This window comes from Saccopteryx bilineata, chromosome 10 (assembly GCF_036850765.1).
Source record: "Saccopteryx bilineata isolate mSacBil1 chromosome 10, mSacBil1_pri_phased_curated, whole genome shotgun sequence".
Taxonomy (NCBI): Eukaryota; Metazoa; Chordata; class Mammalia; order Chiroptera; family Emballonuridae; genus Saccopteryx; species Saccopteryx bilineata.
This window is the reverse complement of record NC_089499.1, coordinates 5,877,482-5,900,442: the sequence shown is the minus strand read 5'-3', so window position 1 is coordinate 5,900,442 and position 22,961 is coordinate 5,877,482. Positions and strand designations below refer to the sequence as shown.

At 41.4% G+C, this 22,961-nt stretch overlaps 1 protein-coding gene across 11 annotated transcripts in view; it reads left to right on the top strand.

Annotated features, from left to right (window-relative positions):
• RBM6 (RNA binding motif protein 6) overlaps positions 1 to 22,961 on the top strand; it is a 104,158-nt gene that overhangs the window by 22,220 nt on the left and 58,977 nt on the right. For 10 of the 11 annotated variants that reach the window (XM_066245334.1, XM_066245341.1, XM_066245338.1 and 7 more), the window contains 5 exons: positions 2,289 to 2,395; positions 7,374 to 8,658; positions 10,332 to 10,421; positions 11,991 to 12,060; positions 21,768 to 21,841. In XM_066245334.1, coding sequence (XP_066101431.1) covers positions 2,352 to 2,395; positions 7,374 to 8,658; positions 10,332 to 10,421; positions 11,991 to 12,060; positions 21,768 to 21,841 — 1,563 coding nt within the window. In that variant the 5' untranslated portion in view covers positions 2,289 to 2,351. The remainder of the gene's footprint in view (positions 1 to 2,288; positions 2,396 to 7,373; positions 8,659 to 10,331; positions 10,422 to 11,990; positions 12,061 to 21,767; positions 21,842 to 22,961) is intronic. The other variant, XM_066245343.1, reaches the window with a different exon arrangement.

The window sequence follows — 22,961 nt, the reverse complement described above, 5'->3', positions numbered from 1 at the left end:
AGGTCTTAGGTCTTGTATGGTCAAGTGTCTTACCTGGATATTCCTGTGGCTTCTAAATTTTCCCATATACATATTGCTTTGGAATGTCTTAATTTCCCAAAATCTTTTCACTCCAACTTCTCTGTATATGTGACTCTGTAATCTGCTTTGTCGTTTTTGTGTGTGTGTGTGTTTTTTTTGTATTTTTCCGAAGCTAGAAATGGGGAGAGACAGACAGACTCCCGCATGCGCCCAACCGGGATCTACCTGGCACGCCCACCAGGGGGCGATGCTCTGCCCCTCCCGGGGGTCGCTCTGCCACGACCAGAGCCACTCTAGTGCCTGGGGCAGAGGCCAAGGAGCCATCCCCAGCGCCCAGGCCATCTTTGCTCCAATGGAGCCTCGGCTGTGGGAGGGGAAGAGAGAGACAGAGAGGAAGGAGAGGGGGAGGGGTGGAGAAGCAGATGGGCGCTTCTCCTGTGTGCCCTGGCCGGAAATCGAACCCAGGACTTCTGCACGCCAGGCCGACGCTCTACCACTGAGCCAACCGGCCAGGGCCTGCTTTGTCATTTTTATTAGCAGAGCCTACAGCCTCTTCCCCTCCCCCCTGAGTTGTGTTAGGTAAAATAGAAACAAGCATCTTGTCTCAATCCTTCAGATATCCCCCCAGATTAAAACAGATGTACACAGTACTTTGCAAGTCCGGTTTCCCTTTAAGGGGGAGAGATGGCTTTCTCTTGTCTGAGCATTTGCCTGGTTGTTATCAACCTTTGTCTGTTTTCTAAAGTTCCATCAAAATGATTCAGTTAGTTACTGCTTGTTTTTTAATGTTTTCTGTGAAGGAACTAGACTTTGGAACTTCCTTATCTGCCATTTTACTGACCTTTAGATTATCTTTTCACTTTCTTGATAGTGTACTTTGATGCATCAAAGTTTTAAAAATAGACAAAGTGGCCTGCCTTGTGTAGCACAGTGGATAAAGTGTCCACCTGGAATGCTGAGGCTGCCCGTTTGAAATTCTGAGTTTGTCTGGTTAAGGCTCATACGAGAATCAACTACTACGAGTTGATGCTTCCCGCTCCCCCCCTGCCCTTTCTCTCTCTCTCTCAAATCAATAAATAAAACCTTTTAAGAAATTGATGAAGTATACTGTATCTGTTTTTTCTTTTGTTCCTTTTGTACTTTGGTGTCATTAAGAAACCATTGCCAAATCCAAGGTCAGGAACTGCCTCTTTTTAAGGAGCAGTAGCAAAGGTCTTGCCTATGACGTCTCAGTTTGACTTGGGTTATATGCCCATCTTCAAAGCATCACTGGGGTGGGGGTAGGTAATAGATTATTCTGGTTGGCCAGGCTGGATGGTGTAGGACTGAGAATGGTGTTAATGCTAAGATGCTATTTCTAAAAAGGAAGGTAGAATGGCTGCTAGAAAAATTAATAAATATTTAGTAAATGTGAAATATTCTTAGTACACTGAGAAGCTTATGGTGCCCTGGTGTATACATTTTTAATTAAAATATATTTGGTTTTTGTTATAAGTTATTATATAAATGTTTAAAAGTGACTTCCAAAAATATCCCTGATGTGGTCCCTCATAAACCAAGAAGGAAGAAATTATAATTATGTAAAGATTTTATTTATTGGCCCTGGCCAGTTGGCTCAGCAGTAGAGCGTCGGCCTAGCGTGCGGAGGACCCGGGTTCGATTCCCGGCCAGGGCACACAGGAGAAGCTCCTATTTGCTTCTCCACCCCTCCGCCGCGCCTTCCTCTCTGTCTCTCTCTTCCCCTCCCGCAGCTGGGGCTCCATTGGAGCAAGGATGGCCCGGGCGCTGGGGATGGCTCTGTGGCCTCTGCCTCAGGCGCTAGAGTGGCTCTGGTCGCAACATGGCGACGCCCAGGATGGGCAGAGCATCGCCCCCTGGTGGGCAGAGCGTCGCCCCATGGTGGGCGTGCTGGGTGGATCCCGGTCGGGCGCATGCGGGAGTCTGTCTGACTGTCTCTCCCTGTTTCCAGCTTCAGAAAAAATGCAAAAAAAAAAAAATGCAAAGATTTTATTTATTGACTGTAGAGAGAGGGAAGAGAGAGAGACGGGGGGGGGGGGGGGGGGGGGGGGAGCGGGATAGCATCAACTCCTAGCAGTTGCTCACGTATGTGCCTTGACCGTGCAAGCCCAGGGTTTCGAGCTGGCATCTTCAGCATTCCAAGTTGATGCTTTATCCATTGCGACACCACAAGTCAGGCAGGAGGAAATTAGTTTAGCCTTTACTTCATGCTCTAACGTACTTATTTTTTTGTGGTTTGTTTTGTACAGGTACTGCTGTAACGAGAGTTTGGTAGCAAAAGGATCTACTTATTGGGCCCTCTTGACATAGAGATGTGGGGGGATTCTCGAGCTGTTAACAGAACAGGACCTTTTCGGTAAGTGAAATTTGAACATTGGAATTGTTAATATTTTAATGATATAGTAAAACACTTTTTAGACCATAAAAGGGAATATTTTCTTTACGCAGAAATAACACCGGTGTTTAAAAAATACTTAATAATTTTTTTCTTCCTTTTTAAAAAAATTTATTCAGCAAGAGGAGGGGAGGCAGAGACAGACTCCCACATGCACCCCTACCAGGATCCATCCGCAAGCCTACTAGCTGGTGATGCTCTGCCCATCTGGGGCGTTGCTCCATTGCAACCAGAGACATTCTAGTGCCTGAGGCAGAGGCTATGGAGCCATCCTCAGCACCTGGGGCAATTGAGCCATGGTGGGAGGAGGGAAGAGAGGAGAGAGAGAGAGAGAGAGAGAGAGAGAGAAAGAGAAGCAAGAGGGGAAGGGGTGGAGAAGTGGAGAAGCGATGGGCGCTTCTACTGTGTGCCCTAACCCAGAATTGAACCCGCTGGGCTGATGCTCTGCCACTGAGCCCACTGGCCAGGGCCAAAAATTTTTTCTAGTCATTTCTGAAGTAATTTTGAGAAAATAACCAGCATGCCAGTTGTTTTGTTTTATCACATTTTTTTAAACATTAAAAAATATCCCTCAATTATTTATTGGTTATCTAACCTCTTTTAGCAAAGTAATACATACTTGACTAATGAGGAAAGCTAGCATAAGTGTTTATAAATGTACATAAAGGTTTTGTTAAGGTCACTAATTTATGTCTAGAATCCAGAGTTGTGTCTTGCCTGTGGCACATTGATTTTCAGCTACCAGGAATAGTTCTGAGAAAGAAAAATTACTGTGTGTAGTTTTCTAAGCTACAGTTCAGTTTTAGGCAATACTGGGTGCAAAGAGAAGTGGAGAAGGTGGTACCATTCAGTTATAAATGGGTTATATTTTAAATCTGAAGGGAGCTCATTTTTTATAGTCAGTATAGTAAGCACTGATGATAATATTTAGTCTTTTAAACTTTTGTGTTGTGGCCTGATCTATGGTGGCGCAGTTGATAAAGCATTGACCTGGAATGCTGAAGTCATGGGTTCAAAACCCTGGGCTTGCTGCGTCAAGGCACATATGGGAGTTGATGCTTCCTGCTCCTCCCCCTCTTCTCTTTCTCTCTTCCCCTCTATAAAATGAATAAACAAAATCTCAAAAAAAAAATCCCAAAAAATATTTAAAAATAAACAAAAACAAAAAATTTTGCTTTGTGTTTACAATTATTAAAATGCTAAAGGAATGTGATTTTGGTAGTTTTACTTAGTATATGACCAAGAAATTTGACCTTAAAGTTATACATTAAAAAACATTGATACTCCAATTGAAACTTCTGTTACTAGTAAATTTCCTTTCTGATTGGTAGTCTGCAAGATTATGTAAATTAAGTAGATGTTCCATTCATTGTTCTGAAGCTTGCGGGGGGGGGGGCAATGAAAAATTTAGAGAATCGAGTTTTTAAAAAATCCATCTAGTATTTAGTAAAGCTAGTGTTTCATAAATATGTACTAAATGATAGGGTCTTTACTTTCTGTTCAGTAATTTTTATAGTTATGTTTTTACTTTTTTATTTTTAGATTTTATTTATTGATTTTACAGAGAGAGGGGCAGGGAAGCGAGAAGTATCAGCTATAGCCGCTTCACTTTTTTTATTTTATTTTATTTTTTAATTTATTCATTTTTTAGAAAGGAGAGAGAGGGGGAGAGAGAGAAGGGGGGGGGAAGAGGAAGCATCAACTCCCATATGTGCCTTGACCAGGCAAGCCCAGGGTTTCGAACCGGCGACCTCAGCATTTCCAGGTCAACGCTTTATCCACTGCGCCACCACAGGTCAGGCGCCACTTCACTTTTTAGTTGCTCATTGACTGCTTGTCATATGTGCCTTGACCTGGCAAGCCCAGGGCCTCCAACCTGTGACCTCAGACTTCCAGGTCGAGGCTTTATCCACTGCCACCACAGACCATGCTTTTCATTGATCTTTAAATTAAAGCAGTGCTGGTGCTACTGGCTATATTTTTTCTTTCAAAATATTAGGATCTGGATCAGTAGGCAGCAAACTACAGCCCGTAGCTGATTTTTGTTTTGTTGGAACACAGCCACTATCATTGATTTACAAACTGTCCACGGTGACTTCCATGCTACAGTGGTAGGGAATAGTTGTGACAGAGACTAACATTAGCAATTGCTATCTGGCTCTTTATGGAAAAAGTTTGCTCATCTCCAGTCCAGATCACTGGGCTTGTACTTTAACATTTTTATATATTTAGATTGTAATATATATATTCTTTCTCTCCCTCTCTTTTATTCTTTTTTTTTTTTTTGAGTTTAAAGTGAGAATGAACTTAGTTGGAGAAGCCATGAGAAAGTTGGCTACTCCCCAGGCAGAGCAGCTGTAATGTATTCTTTTTACTCATATTTGCGAGTAAAAAAATCATAAGCTGTTGCTTATGAAATTCACCCATTTAGGTGGTTTAGGTAAGCCTTTAGGAATGTTAGGTAACGTGAGCTCTGTTGCCTAACTTTCTAAAATTTTTCATAACATTTTTTTCTTTGACCAATTTCTCATTTAAAATTATATTTCCTCACCTTAATTTTAGTTTATAAGTTGTCCCATGCTACTCTTTGAAGATCTTTGACTAGAAGGGAGACATGGGGGAACTAATTTGGGTTTTTTAAAAAGGTACCTTGCAGGAAAATGATTTTATATTTTATTTTAACAACATTTCCTCCTAAAAATTTTTTATTGAGTTAAAAATTATTTTCATAGCCACTGCTCTTTTATATGAATAGAACTGTTTCTTTACCATTCTGCATAAAATATAGTTCTAATAACCCTAATACAGTAGGTTACTCTAGAACCATTTGATCTCAATTTAAGAGGGTAAGATAATCCTTAGGACAGTATTGAGACAGTGTTGGATGTGTTTTGATCAAAAGACATGTAGATTTAGATTCCTCAGCACTTGTCCTGTGTCTGCTGAGGCTAAAGTCTTTCTTTAAGCAAACTATTGAGATTTGAATGATTTTAAATATGGGAGATATTACAGTTAGTGGTAATGTCTTAATTTTAGTGTTAAGTTGTATTACTTATGAAAAACATTTAAGCTTGCTTAAATGTTGTTCTTATGATGAACCACATAGACATAACTGATGTTAATGGGAGCTAACAGAAGTCATCAAGTTCTGAAAATTCATTAAATCTGCCACGCTCTAATGTTTAGGTTGCTGTTGTTAAATTCCTATTATTTTAATAAAGGGTTTGGCATTGTAACTGTTTCTCTTGAACTGAGTGACCCAGAGTCAGTTGTCCTTTGAATCTTTCTAGTATAATGTGTAGTCTGCATTCAGAAGGGTCATATAATAGAACATATATATTTTGGGAGGAGAGAACTGAGTTGGACTTGATCTCTTAGTATTTTTGTTTTACTGCTAAATAGCAGATAATGCTTCAGATCATTTCATGTTTTCCTTTCTCATGTCTCTCCACAGTCAGGATTCTGGGTACCTAATTGCCTATTTCAACTCCCTAAACTTTATCGAAGCCAAGACAATGGAAAATGACCTGGAGATTAGGCAAAGGGCAGAAGTTAGGTAGTATAAAAGATTGGGCCAGTTCTTTTTTTTTTTTTTTTTTTGGTATTTTTCTGAAGCTGGAAACAGGGAGAGACAGTCAGACAGACTCCCGCATGCGCCTGACCAAGATCCACCCAGCACGCCCACCAGGGGCGACGCTCTGCCCACCAGGGGGCGATGCTCTGCCCCTCCGGGGCGTAGCTCTGCCATGACCAGAGCCACTTTAGCTCCTGGGGCAGAGGCCAAGGAGCCATCCCCAGCGCCCGGGCCATCTTTGCTCCAATGGAGCCCCGGCTGCGGGAGGGGAAGAGAGAGACAGAGAGGAAGGAGGGAGGGGGGCGGAGAAGCAAATGGGCGCCTCTCCTATGTGCCCTGGCCGGGAATCAAACCCGGGTCCCCCTCACGCCAGGCCGACGCTCTATCACTGAGCCAACAGGCCAGGGCCGGGCCAGTTCTTATTTATCGCTTGAGTTCTGTAAACTGAGAATGTGAATTTAGTATTATACTTATTTTTAAATATATTTATTACCATGAAAAATGAGCATGAGGCATTAGAATGTAGAATAGCAGCTTCTTCATTTTTGGACCTGGGAATAATGCTTGAAGGCCTAATGCTCTCTCTAAGTCCCTTTCAGCATTAAACTCCTGAATGCTGTGGCTTGGCTTAGTCAATTTACACATGCTTTGTGGCATGAGTCATGCTGCCTTCTGTGCTACCTTTGGCTGGTAGGATAGTAAGGACCAGGTGAGAGTGCCTTTGGGTGGAGCCACTTAGAACTGGGATTTAAATGCAGCCAGGGCTAGCAGTTAGCTGGTGTACACTGGTGTGCTCCTACTAGTTATTTATAGCCAGTGTTTCTTCATTTGGGGCCTGCATCCATTCTGATTGGGTGGTGTCTGTGCTGAAGCTGTAATCATATATTTTGGAATGTTCCTCCTGTATGCAGCAATGAGGACACCTCCTGAAACTTACTGTAAGAAATTTACAGTGCATTGATTTTTCTAATGTATAGGAATCATCATGTTGCTCTTGGAATTCTAAGTTCCCTGGCTGTAGGAAATGGAAATTTCTGTAGTATATCACCATTGGTAGCTTATCTGGTGTTGCGGATTTTCCCTGTTGCAGGACTGGGTGAAAGCTTTTTCTGCAGCAGTCATGTTGAAAACCTTGTGTTGACTTTCCTCGTGTTCTGAAATGGGAGCATAAAAGTTGACTCCGCCACTTCGTCCTAAAATAGCAAAACTTTGCTGTTTTCTGCAGATCTAGGACCTTGTTACAGAACTCTGCCAAAAAAATATATATATTAACAGAAGAATGTGCTGTGATTAGAGAAGAATATGCTGGTGTGTAGATTTCAAACTCTCTGGACAATATAAATAACACTGTCTTTGTTTCTACAGTGGGAGCCAAGAAGAAAGGTTTGCTCCCGGGTGGAACAGGGATTATCCTCCTCCTCCTCCTCCTCCCCTTAAGAGTCATGCTCAAGAGAGACACTCTGGCAACTTTCCTGGCAGAGATTCACTTCCCTTTGATTTCCAGGGGCATTCGGGGCCTCCCTTTGCAAATGTAGAGGAGCATTCTTTCAGCTATGGAGCTAGAGACGGACTGCTTGGTGACTATCGAGGAGGGGAGGTATCTGGACATGATTTCAGGGGGGGAGATTTTTCACCCTCTGATTTCCAGAGCAGAGATTCATCACAGTTGGACTTCAGAGGTAGGGACATACATTCTGGGGATTTTCGGGATAGAGAAGGACCACCTATGGACTATAGGGGTGGCAATGGTACTCCTATGGATTACAGAAGTAGGGAAACATGTCACATGAACTACAGAGACAGGGAAGCTCACACTGTTGACTTCAGAGGTAGGGATGCCCCTCCACCTGACTTCAGGGGCCGGGGCCCTTATGATTTAGATTTTCGAGGCCGGGATGGATCCCATGCAGATTTTAGGGGAAGGGATTTATCAAATTTGGATTTCAGGACCAGAGATCAGTCCCGTTCTCATTTTAGGAATAGAGATGTATCTGATTTGGACTTCAGGGACAAAGACGGAACGCAGTTGGACTTTAGAGGCCGAGGTTCAGGTCCTAGTGATCTAGACTTTAGGGACAGGGATACACCACATTCAGATTTCAGAGGTAGATACCGGCCCAGGACTGACCAGAACTTTAGGGGCAGAGAGATGGGAACGTGTATGGAATTTAAGGGTAGGGAGATGCCCTCTGTGGATCCAAATATTTTGGATTACATTCAGCCCTCTACACAAGATAGAGAACATTCTGGTATGAATATGAACAAGAGAGAAGAATCCACACATGACCATACAGCAGAAAGGCCTGCTTTTGGCATTCCAAAAGGAGAATTTGAGCATTCAGAATCAAGAGGAGAAACACAAGGTGTAGCCTATGAGCATGAGTCTTCGTCAGACTTTCAGAACAGCCCAAGTCCACGTCAAGACCAAGACAAGTCACAACCTTGTGGAGGTGAAAAGCAGAGTTCTAATTCCGGTCTATTTAAAGAAGAAGGTGGTCTGGACTTTCTTGGCCGGCAAGACACTGATTACAGAAGCATGGAGTACCGTGATGTGGACCTCAGGCTGCCAGGAAGCCAGATATTTGGCTATGGCCAGAGCAAGTCTTTTCCAGAGGGCAAAACTTTGCGAGATGCCCAACAGGAGCTTCAGGTATGTTAATGGTGTGAATTGCTTCTTTGCTTTTTCATAAGGCTTTTCTGAGGGATGAAGTGTAGAGTCCAAGACCACTAGTCCTGGGTCTCCCCTTGTACAACCATTAAAAAGCAAAATGTGTACTCAAGAATGGAATGTACATCTCGAGAGAAAAGTTCCTGAGCTCAAATTATATTTTTAATGTGTGTCTCTTCAATATTTTGCATTATGGTACTGATTAAATGCCTTGGGATAATTTACTTTGAAAGTATGTATGAGTTGATTCTCTTAACATTTGCATAGTCAGACCTTGTGACTGTTTGGGGTTCCTTTTCTTACTTAAATTTATTTAGGAATCTCCATAGTCATAAGGAGGTGATATTAATGTCACAAGTATCTTCTTGCAGCTAACTTAATTGATTTAAATGGTGAATTTCTTTCTGTATAATCTAATATACATATACTCCAAGCTAGGAGAATTATATTTGCAATTGGACAATGAAAATTTTATTTTTTAAAATAGATTTTACCCATCTCTACTCAGATTTCTGTTATTTAGGACAGTAATCCTAAGACATAGTAACCAAATAATGGATTTTGAGTATATTCGAGGTGATTGACTGTATAATTTATTTAAGAACATTTAATTTATTTAGGACATTTTCTCTTTTTTTTTACAGGGACAGAGAGAGAAGTCAGAGAGAGGGATAGATAGGGACAGACAGACAGGAATAGAGAGAGAAGAGAAGCATCAATCATCCGTTTTTCGTTGGGACTCCTTAGTTGTTCATTGATTGCTTTTTCATATGTGCCTTGACCACGGCCTTCAGCAGACCGAGTAACCCCTTGCTCGAGCCAGCGACCTTAGGTCCAAGCTGGTGAGCTTTTTTTTGCTCAAGCCAGATGAGCCCGCGCTCAAGCCGGTGACTTCAGGGTCTCGAACCTGGGTCCTTCCACATCCCAGTCCAGCGCTCTATCCACTGTGCCACCAATTTGTCAGGCTATTTAGAACATTTTCAAGAATAAAAGAGGGCACTATTTACAGTTATGCCAGGGAAGTAAACATAACTGGGAAGTGTGGTCATTTAGTATTAGGAGACTTTCTCAAAAGTTAAATCCTTGATAAAACTTTGAAATGGAGAGAAATCAGTTGGAACTGAGACTTCCATGAATATTAAAAATGCAGGATGGTCTGAATTATACTGAGTTGTATGGTTAAGATGATACTTTTTGACTTTGCTCTGGAATTGCCATCTGGCTAAAATGTATTTATTTATTTATTTATTTATTTATTTCTCTCTCTTTCCCTTCCCTCCCTCCCTTCCTCCCTCCCTCCCTCCCTCCCTTCCTTCCTTCCTTCCCATTCAAGAAAAGAAATATGGAGCATTTGAGATCTTGCTCCCCAACACATGTCATTAGTTTGGCTCAAATAAACTCATAAAAATTATCTGAAAAAATAAAAACTGTAGTTTCAAGAATATTTTAGTTGTTGTTTTTAAGTCTTAGCACATTTGTATTCTAATGATTTGAGATCAAATTTTAGATCTCAGAAAAAGAGATTAGTTTTTTATAACTTCATATGATGCAAGTCAATCACATTGATTTTTGATCCTGAGTTACCTGTATTTTATGTTGTTTTATTTTGCACTAACATATTTATTTCTGAAATAATTTTTTATTCTGGGTTCAAGGATCAAGATTATAGGACTGGCCCAAGTGAAGAGAAACCAAGCAAGCTTATTCAATTATGTGGGGTGCCTGAAAATGCCACGAAAGAAGAAGTAAGTGTCGTTTTCTTTTCTTTTTTTTCCTCTCTTTTTTTTTTTTCTTTTTTGATCAGTTAAAAAAAATTTTTAACTTTTATTTGGAAAAATTACAGATCCCCAGGAAGGTGTAAAGAAACATACAGGAAAGCCTTGGGTATTCTTCACCCAGCTCCTGGCATTGTTCACACCTCGTATTACTATAGCAGATACAATAGCTAAACCAGGAAGTTGGTACCATGATAGCACTTATTCTGATTTCACTGGTTATGCATGTACTCGCCAAGGTACTCGCCTCTCTGTCTCTCTCTTCCCCTCCCGCAGCCAAGGCTCCACTGGAGCAAAGATGGCCCGTGCGCTGAGGATGGCTCTGTGGCCTCTGCCTCAGGCACTAAAGTGGCTCTGGATGCAACAGAGCGACGCCCCAGAGGGGCAGAGCATTGCCCCCTGGTGAGCGTGCGGGGTGGATCCCGGTCGGGCGCATGCGGGAGTCTGTCTGACTGCCTCCCTGTTTCCAGCTTCGGAAAAATGAAAAAAAAAAAAATTATGACAAGTGATTGCTGTCCTCAGACCTGGTAATCCTACATTAGGGCATAATCCAAAAGGGCTGATTGAACTACATACATAAAGATGCAGTTTATTTACAGTAGTAAAAATTGGGAACCTCCAAACTCCTCAGTGTTAAAGGACTGACTTGACTAAATTATGGCTGAACACATGGAAGAATTTGGTCAGAATATTACAACAAAAGCAAACAGTGCTTATCCTGTGCCAGGCCTTACATGATACTTACAAGCATTCGCTCATTTAAATATTACAGTATACTATGAATAGGCACTCTTAATCCATTCACTTCAAATATTAAGCACTGCTGCATGCCAGGCACTGTTTTAGGTTTGAGTAATACAGCAGAGAGTGTTATCGTCACTGCTTCCATGGATAATGAAAAAGTAAGCACAAGGCAGATCACAATTTCAGGCAGTGATAAATGCTCTGAAGAAAACTGAGGTAAAACTTTAGAGCATCACTGGGTTAGGGACAGTTTTAGATCAGGTAGTTAGAGCAGGCCAACACTGAGGAAGTGACATTTGAGCCCAGCACTGCACGCAGTGAGAGAACAGTCCAGATGGTGCGGGGAAGAACTGAGCAGCAGGCTGGGAGAGTTGAGTGCCATGGCTCTGGGCTGGAGTAAGTTTAGTGTATATATATCATCTTCTGTGAATAGATGAGAAGCCAGGCACTCAAAGGTTACACAGCAGGTGAGCAGGAGGGGCCCAGAATGCAGGCGCCCTGATGTCAGAACTTGAGTTCAAGCTTGTGACAGCTATGCTCTTCTGCCTTTTCTATATAATTGGGGACTTTTGGATAATTATGTTCCATTTATTCAATAGTTTTTGAATGCCAAAGTGCATTTGTAGTTATAGCTTTAAATTATGCCGACTAAATTTTTTCCTTTATGAAGCTATTTTGCATTTATAAAGTAATCATAGCTTTAAATTCTGTGGAGTAAAAAACCAGTGGGGAAAATATAATATTCAGTATTTGATTATGTTTGTAACGTTACTGTAAAATACCATATTCTTGCAGATTCTTAATGCCTTTCGGACTCCTGATGACATGCCCGTAAAGGACTTGCAGTTGAAGGAGTGTAACACAGGTGAGTTTCTTGTTGTGCCTGTGGCCTTGGGTTAGGAAGGGTCCGTTGTGTGCTACTCAGAAGAATTTTAAGAAACCACAGTTAAGATTTTCAGAAGCCCCCTGTTGGTGCCTTCAAGTAACAGCCAGCTTTAGCCTTAGCTGTGGTTCTTCGTGGATGTTTTGTCCACACAGGCGATGAGGATGCACGTTCCTGTTCATCTGAGTGCCTTTGCGATTTAAAGTGAGTGTTGCAGCATCTGTCCCTGAATATATTTTGTATAATTAAATCATTAATCTTGCTATTTATGTTCTTCATGGTGGTGGAATGTTTGCAATGGAGACTAGTAGGATTTAATAAACTTACTGTATGTAAAAGTTTGCATTTAGTGCTTCAGCATGAAATTTACAATTTTCCAAGAAAAATTGTACAAATCGGTAGTTTCTTGAATTTTCAGTCTTGCTTTGAGAACAGAATCCTGCAACAGCTGGCTTGTTGAAATCTATAAATAGATTCAGAAGAACTTTTTCTTTGACCTCTGTTCTGTAGTCTGAACTGCAGATTAAATGTTTCAGAATACCCTGCAATATTTGAGAGTACCAAGTTCTGTCAGTTTCTTCAGATTTTACTACAAGAAATGTAGTCAAAAGGGAAGTGCCGTGCACTTAAGATATTCACCAATATTTTTAGGACTACATAATATGAAATGGTGTAAAAATAAAGGTAATCTTTAAGTGACCTACTTTGTAAAATTTTAAATTGAAGGAAGTAGAGCATTAATCTTTTCATAGAATTTAGATTTCATAATCCAAGGTAAAGAACTCTTTAAGTAAGAGCATGTCATATTTTTGAGGATATAGTTTAATAAGGAATAAAATTTTTGTATTAATTAGATAGCTTTTTCACGTTGGTTCTGCAGAGGTAAACAATCACAAAAAAATTAATTTTTGTTCTTGAAATAATTTGGTGCTGACATAAACTTACATTAAGTCCATAAATATTTTTTTCTCTAATTTAAGAACAAACTCAGAAGCATTATTTCTCAGAAAGCTAATCATTTCTTTACTTTAAAAGCACCTCTGGATTTGTGGAGACAAGACAGAGTTCTTTTGTTATTCTTGCACACTCACTATTTTTTTGTTTGTTTGCTTTTTTTCTTTTTTTTTGCCCATGTCTTACACATACTTTCTTGATTTACCGTTATCTTTGGGAACTAAACTAGAGTTTATAGATTATGGTTGCTTTTTAACTGGGGTAGGACAGTAACCTCAGTTTTGACCTTTTTTGGAGCACTGCTTTCATTAAGTATTGGTACATTTAGGAAAATAGATATGTCTTGATGTTTAACAGCAATTTATTTATTTATTTAAAAAAATTTTTTTACAGGGACAGAAAGAGAGTTAGAGAGAGGGATAGACAGAACAGAGAGAGATGAGAAGCATCAATCACCAGCTTTTCATTGTGACACCTTAGTTGTTCATTGATTGCTTTCTCACACGTGCCTTGACCACGGGCCTTCAGCAGACTGAGTTACCCCCTGCTCGAGCCAGTGACCTTGGGTCCAAGCTGGTGAGATTTTTTTTTTTTTGCTCAAGCCAGTTAAGCCCGCGCTCAAGCTGGTGACCTTGGGGTCTCGAACCTGGGTCCTTCTGCATCCAGTCCGATGCTCTATCCACTGCGCCACCGCCTGGTCAGGCAACAGCAATTTAAACTTTTCATTTCTTCAGTACTTTCTGACTTTCTGTTTATATTGTCATATTTATTAGCAGAATAAAACTTATATTAATGTATAGGGTCCACAAAGGAAGTTCTTAAATTTGCTGGCTGTGGTAGCCATTAAAATCATAATTGGCTAACCAAAGTCATTGATACACATGTAAAATTATTCAGTACATTAGTTTAAAAAAATGCCTTTCAAGACATGCAGTCCGTTTTTAGCATTTTAATATATGAAGTGATAATGTATTAAATATACTAATGTAGATATGTATTAAAGATTTTTTTAAACGAAAGGATTGGATTACTAGTCCCATGTTATCCGTATAATATCTTTGTTTGGCAAGTAGAGTGAACTTTTGAAAATACCAGTTAGATCATATTACTCCCATGCTTAAAATCTTCTAATGGCCTTCTGTCTCACTTGGAAGAAATTCCCATCTTCTTGTCCTGCATGAGCTGGCCCTTGACTGACTGACTTCATCCTGTACTGCTCTCTGTTTCTCGTAATCTGCTTCAACGACACCAGCCTTTTCTCTGGTCCTTGACCAGGACAGACTTCTTTCTCCGTCTAGGCCTTCACTCTGCTCTTCCCTCCGATCCTCACTTGTCTTCTAGGGTTTAGTTTTTGGCTTTAGTTTCAATTCTCAGAGGCCTTGCCTCACCATTGCAATCTAAAATTAATCTTCAGTCATGTTTCATTATATCTTAGTTTATTGTCATAGGACCTGTCCCTGTTATTTTTCTCAGTGGTTTTGTGTGTCTTAGTCCTCCAACTAGAGAGTTAGCTTCCCAACAGCAGGAACCTTGTTGGTCTTGGTCCGCCCCGTTGCTCTGCTTGACACTGACAGGTCCCCAGTATGCGTGGAATGAATGTGTCTGTGATGTATATTGAGAGCAGCTGTGATCTCTTCTGAGGTGAGGAGCATTAGGGGTGGTTTAGGTGGCCGAGCAGTGCTGTCTTACATACTTTTAAGAAGATTGTATGTGAATTTTAGTAGAAAAGGTAATTTTAGAAATGGTAGTTTTTAGGGCTGTGAAGACCGGTGCAGGATGGATATTGTTTATAGGAGGGTATTCTGAGGTCGAGTTCATCCTTGAGTTGATGTGGTGGGGAGCCAGTCTGTAACAGAGATATTAATCCCTGTTCACTGACTCAAGTAATTATCAATTGAATTTTTGTCTCATTTAGAGCTGTGGCCACAACTTTGGTCCAAAATCTGTAGGGCCAGATGATTTTATAAGTTTTTCTGAACATGGAAAGGTAATGTGATACATAGATCATACATGAATTATTTCTCTCAGTGGGATGTAAGACAGACATAATATATCTGTAGCAAAATGTGTGGTACTCTCACTAAGTGGATTGAAACAACTATAAAGAGACTTAGTGTCGTGGAGCTCAGGAGTTGTCTCCTGATGACTTAATTGAATATTTACCAAAAAACTTGATATTTAAAGGATTTTTTAATTTTGGCATTGCATTTAAAGGATGGTGAACCTACATATGTTATGTATGTTTGAGTTTTTCTTTTGCCATTTTCAAATATATTGTAATCTCCTTCCTTGTAAATTATCGGGTTAAATTCCTGGGAAAAGTATCAGGAATGAAATGTCTTCTTGTGACTGGACAAGCAAACTCATATATAAACACAATGGAATAGGACTCAATGATAAAAATGAAGAAACTACTCATGCATGTGCCAACATGGATGACTCACATAGGCATGCCGAGTGAAACAAAGTAGACTCAAAAGGCCACACACTGACGTACAAAGAACTGAAGTACAGGTACATGATACAACTGGGGTGAACCTTGAAGACAAGCTCAGTGGAAGAATCCAGACACGAAAGACCTCATATTGTGTGGTTCCATCTATATGATGTGTCCAGAATAGGCAAATCCATAGAGATAGGAAGGAAGTTGGTAGTTGTCAGGGGCTGGAGAAGAGGGAGAGGGGCAGTGACTGCTTAATGAGTATGGGATTCTCTTTTGTGGAGAAAAAATGTTCTGGAACTAGATGGTGGTGATGGTTGCATAACATGGTGTGTATACTTAATGGCACTGAATTGTACACCTTAAAACAGTGCATTTTATCTTGTATGCATTTGGTTGTACTTTTTTAAAAAGATTTTATGTACTGATTTTTAGAGAGAGAAAGGCAGGAGGGTGAGAGGAGCAGGACACATTAACTCATTGTAGTTGCTTCTTGTATGTGTCTTGACCAGGAAAGCCTGGGGTTTTGAACCAGCGACCTCAGCATTCCAGGTCAACGTTTTATCCACTGCCCCATCACAGGTTAGGCAAGCTTTTAAAATATATTAAGTATACTATATCAAGTATGTTACCATATTGTTATTATAGCCATCTTCACAATAAGACTTTTGGGTTTTTGTCTTCTTTCTTTTTAAAAGTTTTTATTTATTGATTTTAAAGAGAGAAGAAGAGAGAGAGAGAGAAGGGAAGAGCAGGCAGCATCAACTCATAGTAGTTACTTTTTTTTTTTTTTTTTTTGTATTTTTCTGAAGCTAGAAATAGGGAGAAACAGTCAGACAGACTCCCACATGCGCCCGGCACGCCCACCAGAGGGTGACGCTCTGCCCCTCCGGGGCGTCGCTCTGTTGCTACCAGAGCCACTCTGGCGCCTGGGGCAGAGGCCAAGGAGCCATCCCCAGCGCCCGGGCCATCCTTGCTCCAATGGAGCCTCGGCTGTGGAAGGGGAAGAGAGAGACAGAGAGGAAGGAGAGGGGGAGGAGTGGAGAAGCAGATGGGCGCTTCTCCTGTGTGCCCTGGCCGGGAATTGAACCCGGGACTTCTGCATGCCAGGCCGACACTCTACCACTGAGCCAACCGGCCAGGGCCAGTAGTTCTTATATGTGCCTTGACTGGGCAAGCTCAGGGCCTCAAACCAGTGACCTCAGCATTCCACATGGATACTTCATCCACTGCGTCACCATAGGCCAGGCAGGTTTTTGTATTTTCAGGAGAATTTTAATAGCCAGTGTAAATCAGCCCATGAGAGTGATTACTTTCTAACATGCATACTCAGGCCCACTCACAATGGTTCTGACATCAGTATTTTATAGTAAGAGGAATTTTTTGTGCTGCAAATTTTAATATTTCTTAACGATATACATGGTTTTATCTGTGTGCAAGCATGTGGAATTCCATTATTGGGCACTGGAGAGATTGGAATTCAAATGACTTGTATCGGTCTAGAATCTTATTAAGGGTGAGAAGCCGAGAAGCTATACAGTATAGTGGTTAATAGCATCAGTTTGAATCTGAACAGCCTGATTTTGAAGCCATATATTACTACTTAACTATTGAGGTGATTTTGAACAAATTACCCTTCTTTCTTTACCTTCTTCCCCATGGGTAAAATGAGGTTAGTAATAATTGTTTCATATGGTAGGCTTATGAGGATTCAATTAATGTATGCAACATTTTTATAGCCTTGCACCAGCAAAGGCTATGTAAATATTACTTACTTTCATCGTCAGTTTTGTTAATTACTGAAAATCCTTATGGTATACATCCATAAGTCTTGGATACACAGAGTGCCAGGGATCAAGATTGTGCCTTTGTAAACATTTTTCCTTTTTAAGTTTTAGATATAATTAAACTTAAATTTCTATTCTTATTTGGTAGCTAAAGTTGTGGGTAGAAGAAATTAGAATATTAGGCTTGTGAATTTAATATTAGCCTGACCAGGTGGTGGCTTCAATGGATAGAGCTCCAGCCTGGGATGCTGAGGACTCAGCTTCAAAACCCTGAGGTCACTGGCTTGAGCATGAGCTCACCAGCTTGAGCATGAGATCATAGACATGACCCCATGATCACTGGCTTGAGCCCAAGGTCACTGGCTTGAGTCAGGGGTCCCTGGCTCATCTGCAGCCACACAGTCAAGGCACATGGGAGAAAGCAATCAATGAACAACTAAGGTGCTGGACCTACAAGTTGATGCTTCTAATCTCTCTCCCTTCCGGTTGTCTGTCCCTGTCTGTCCCTCCAGTGCTCCCTTTCTATCTTCTCAAAACAAACAAACAAATAAATAAAGATCTGAAGTACATTGTCAACATACAGTATTGCAGGATTGCTGTATAAAGATAATATTTGATGCTCTCTTTTTTTTTAATTTGGATTTTATTTTACTTTTTACAGGGACAGAGAGAGAGTCAGAGAGAGGGATAGATAAGGACAGACAGACAGGAACGGAGAGAGATGAGAAGCATCAATCATCAGTTTTTCGTTGCGACACCTTAGTTGTTCATTGATTACTTTCTCATATGTGCCTTGACCGCGGGCCTTCAGCAGACCGAGTAACCCCTTGCTTGAGCCAGCGACCCTGGGTCCAAGCTGGTGAGCTTTGCTCAAGCCAGATGAGCCCGCGCTCAAGCTGGTGACCCCGGAGTCTCAAACCTGGGTCCTTCCACATCCCAGTCCGATGCTCTATCCACTGCGCTATCGCCTGGTCAGGCATATTTGATACTCTTAATGTCTCCTGTAGTTCATATTTTTTCCTTCCCAGTGACTTTAGTATCAAAATATTTGTTTTTTAGCAAAGTATGAATGTGATTATGAAATCTTTTTGTGTGTGTGTGTTTTTTTTAAAGAGAGAGATGAGAAGCATTGTCACTTTAGTTCATTTATTGCTTCTCATCTGTGCCTTGACCTGGGGGGCTCAAGCTGAACCATTGACCCCTTGCTCAAGCCTGCGACCTTTGGGCTCAAGCTAGTGACCTTGGGGTTTCAAACTTGGGACTTCAGTGTCCCAGGTCGACACTCCATCCACTGCACCACCACCACTCAGGCTGTCATGAACCCCTTTTCTCTGTGTGTCTATAGGTTCTTTGTGCTTCTCTGGGCCACAGTAGTTACTTCTGTAAGAAAGGAAACTCAGGGCTTTGCCAATTTGGTCTTAGTTTCCGTTTTCATTTTGGCAGCTGTGGGTTGCTTTCCACACTCCTGGACACTCCCTCAGTGAGTTATGTAGTTGTTATCAACCCACTTGAGAGGACCTCTGCTTGTTCGGTGGCTACCTTTTCTGATTGTGGACATGCATTTGAGTGTTTGCAGTAGATATTTGATGATAAAAGGCACCTTAGTTGCTCCTGCTGTTCTACAGTGTTTCCCAAGAACACACAGAGCCCTTTACACACTGCAGAATGATTTTATTTTTGTGTGTGACAGACAGAGAGAGGAACAGATTGGGACAGACAGACGGGAAGGGAGAGAGATGAGAAGCATTAATTCCTCGTTGTAGCTCCTTAGTCTTTTTAGCTGTTAATTGATTGCTTTCTTATATGTGCCTTGATGGGATGGGGGGGTCTACAGCAGAGCAAATGACCCCTAGCTCAAGTCAGCGACCTTGGGCTCAAGCTAGCAACCTTGGGCTTCAAGCCAGTAACCTTTGGGCTCAAGCCAGAAACCATGGGTTCATGTCTATGATCCCACGCTCAAGCCAATGACCCCGCGCTCAAGCCAGATGAGCCTGTGCTCAAGCGGGTGACCTTGGGGTCTTGAACGTGAGTCCTCTGTGTTCCGGTCCGATGCTCTATCCACTGCGCCACCATCTGGTCAGGCAGTGCAGAATATTTTATGTGGGAGATATGCACTGAGTTTTATCAAATCTACTTTGAAAGGAATTAAATAACAAAACAATTTTTCTTGTTAATAATATATGTACAAATACACACATTATATCTCTAAAGTAATTTTATTTCTTCAAATAGTTACTAATCAGAGGAGGCTGATTTTTGTGGTAAGTTGAAATGGAAATTGCAGGGGTTATGGTCAAAGCTGTGAAATCAAGTAGAAAATTGGAGCTATCTAGCAGCTTTCCTTTATTCTTCCTGGTCATTTCCTGAAATTCAAAGCAAGAATCAACCTGAACCGTTGTTACAACTTTCATAAAGAACTTGGAGTATATTTTTCCATTTTTACTTATTGATTTTAATGAGAGAGAGAGGGAGAGATAGGAACATCAGTTTGTTCCTGTATGTGCCCTGACTAGGGATCGAACCAGCAAACCTCTGCACTTCAGGAGGATGCTCTAACGGAGCTATGCGGCCAGGGAAAACTTGGAGTATTTAACAAATCTTAAGTTATAGCTTTATTACTATTATAATGACATTGCAGGCCATTCATTCCATGTGACAAGGAATCCAACCCATTTTACCTACGTTGGTCTACTTTTTTTTTAAGTGAGAGGAGGGGAGATAGACTCCTGCACATGCCCCGACCAGGATCCACCTGGCAACCCCTGTCTGGGGCCAATGCTCAAATCAACCAAGCTATCCTCAAAGCCCGACGCTCAAGCCAGTCAAGCAACTGTCTATGAGAGGGGAAGAGAGATAGAAGAAGAGAGGGAAGGAAAGAAAAGCAGATGGTTGCTTCTCGTGTGCCCTGACCGAGGATTGAACCCAGGATGGCCACACTCTGGCTGAGACTCTATTCACTGAGCCAGCTGGCCAGGGCCAACTTTCAACTACTTTTTAGGTTATATTTTCCATTGCCTTAGCAATGGAATTTTTTTTAACTTAAATTTTAATTAAAATTTTAAAAGATTTTTCTTTTAAATTAAAATTTTAATTAATATTTTATTTGTTTTCTGGCCCTTGATACGTTGAGTCAATGATGACAGTTTTATATATACTTTGTGCTCAGAATTGTCCTAGGTTTTGTGTTGGATTTTTTCCCCTGACTTTTATTTCTTCTTCTTGTTCTTGTTTTTTTTTTTTTTAGCGAGAGAGAGACAGACAAATAGGCAGGGAGGAAGATGAAAAGCATCAACTTATAGTTGCATCACTTTAGTTGTTCATTGATTGCTTCTCACACTTGCCTTGAGGGGGGGCTCCAGCCAAGCCACTGACCCCTGGGCTCAAGCCGGTAACCTCAGGGTTTTGAACCTGGGTCCTCAGCGTCCCAGGTTGACACTATTCACTGCACCACCACTGGTCAGTCTGGGTTTTATTTCTCATCTGAACAAATCGCTTCTTTTTCTTGCTGTTCCATTTGTACAGTGTTGCTCCTAAAGATGAGTGTATCTGTCCTGTGAGGCAGTGAAGGGAGTGTGGAAACCCCTTGTGGGGCGTTGCATTAACAAATGTATTTTTGTGGATAGATGCTGGTATAGCAGGGCTGTTATAGGGGAGGTTGGGGTTAGAGTTCAGCAGTTTGTAAATCCCATGACTTCGCAGTCTAATTAATGGGTCATTAGAGCCACAGGTGATACTGATCAGGAGGGGGGAGAGGGCGTCTAACTAATGGTACGTTCAATTCTTCAGTGTGTGTTGATTGCTAACAACAGTTGTCTCTCCCCCAGCCTACCCCACTGCCAGGCTTTGTGCGTGAGCATAAACTTGGACCCAGCTCTTTGTACTTATTTCTGCTTTTACACCTTCTTCCTTTTTGTAAAGATTTAGCTGGTTTATGACTTGAGTTGAAACAAGGAAAAAAGGAGACCTGAAAGGGTCTGTCCCCTGCCAACCAGAAGCCTCCTGTGGTACCCAAACAGAATAGTTGCCCCAGTCTGTCAGCACTTCTGTCTTTGAAGGTGGTTTCTGCTTGAAAAGTGGTGACTATTAGCATAGCTTTGGGATAATTTCTTCTGTTTCCTCTCTTGGGATTCTTTCTTTTTCTAGATACTTTTCTATTTTTGTTGACTTTGTTTTTTCAGAAGATTCAGCCTGTGGTTTAAATGTTTTGGGTTCCCACTTGAACTTTCAGTGGGATTACCCTCTCCAGATCATCAGTGCTAAAGAGGGCAGAGGATCTTCATGGTTAATAGAAAAAGTCATTTTTGGAATGACTCTCAAAGTCCAGAAACATCCAGACTTTCCTTGAGTACTTTGTTTTTTTGGGGGATAGTAGCTTTGTCTAGTTTAGGGGAGGGAGGGGCTAGCTGGGAGGGCTGTGTTTAAGGGATTCAGAAACAGGGGATTTAAGTGTCTTTTGTGTTTGCAAGGCACTAACACCACTCCCGTCTGTATTTAAATGCTGTCCCCAGGTTACGACTATGGCTATGTCTGCGTGGAGTTTTCACTCTTGGAAGATGCCATCGGATGCATGGAGGCCAACCAGGTTGCTTTATACTTCGGTCAAATGATGCTGGAAGGATATTTATTTATGTATGGGGAGGGGGGGTTTCAAATGATGACACTTCGGAAAGGTACCAGAAACCTGTATTTGAAGCACACCACATACCAACCAAAAAGCTGTTGTGAGGAGAAGCTTTCAGAGAGGCTGGGAATGTTCCTCTGGAAGAGTTAATGGCTCAGAGTGTCTTTTAAAAACCAGAGCCCAGTTGTAGTTGGACTGTGTTCCAAAGGCAGTAGATGGAAAAAAGTGACTGATCTGGAGCGCTTCCCCATGAGTGTGACTGAGATGGGGGTCCTGATGCAAAGATGGTCCTTGGGGACCCTTGAGGGTCTGTGATCTCAAGGAACTACCTAGCACAGGAGGTCTGGGTCAGTATTCTCATCCAGACGTAGGGTGAAGACCGTAGATGGCAGCTCCTGTGGCACCTGGGTCCTGCCTGCATGTGCTATTTTCTTACGGGAGCCATCAGGGAGGAGAGAGGCATGGATTGTTTTGTTTATTGCATTAATTGTTCTTTGCAAACTGAAGTTTCGTACTCAAGTTCTTGGCGGCATTCAGTCAAAGCTGGTGAATCTGAATCTGTATGTATGTTTGAAACGCCTAGATGTTTTCAGCTTGCCACCTAGATCTGTATTCTGGGTTTTTAATTAAACCCTGCTTGGTAGTTTTGGGAAGAATTATAAAACAGATAGAATCCTTCAGGTCCTGGTGTTTCCTTAGGGAAAGGTTTGTGGGTGTTTTTTGTTTTTGTTTTTTTTTAGTGGTGTCTTAGTTCCTCCAACTGTAAAATAGGAGAAAGAAGCTTAGCAATGTAGTTTGATTTTTATGTCCCCACTGCCTATTAACTGTGCACCTGGAATCTTGAGAGAAGGTTCTGCTGGAGAAGAGTCATATTGCCTGAGAGCGTTTCCTCTTTTATGGAAGGCCCTTTTATCAGCTTTGTTCCGTTCAGAATGGCACACTACACTGAACTTTTCCCCTTCTTTGCTCAATGTTCTTCCCTTATGGAGAGGACATGCTCTAAATCTTTTGGGAGAGGCACTAATTAGAGGAAACTTGACTTACTATCTTCATTGTTAGTGGTATAAATATTGCTAGATCC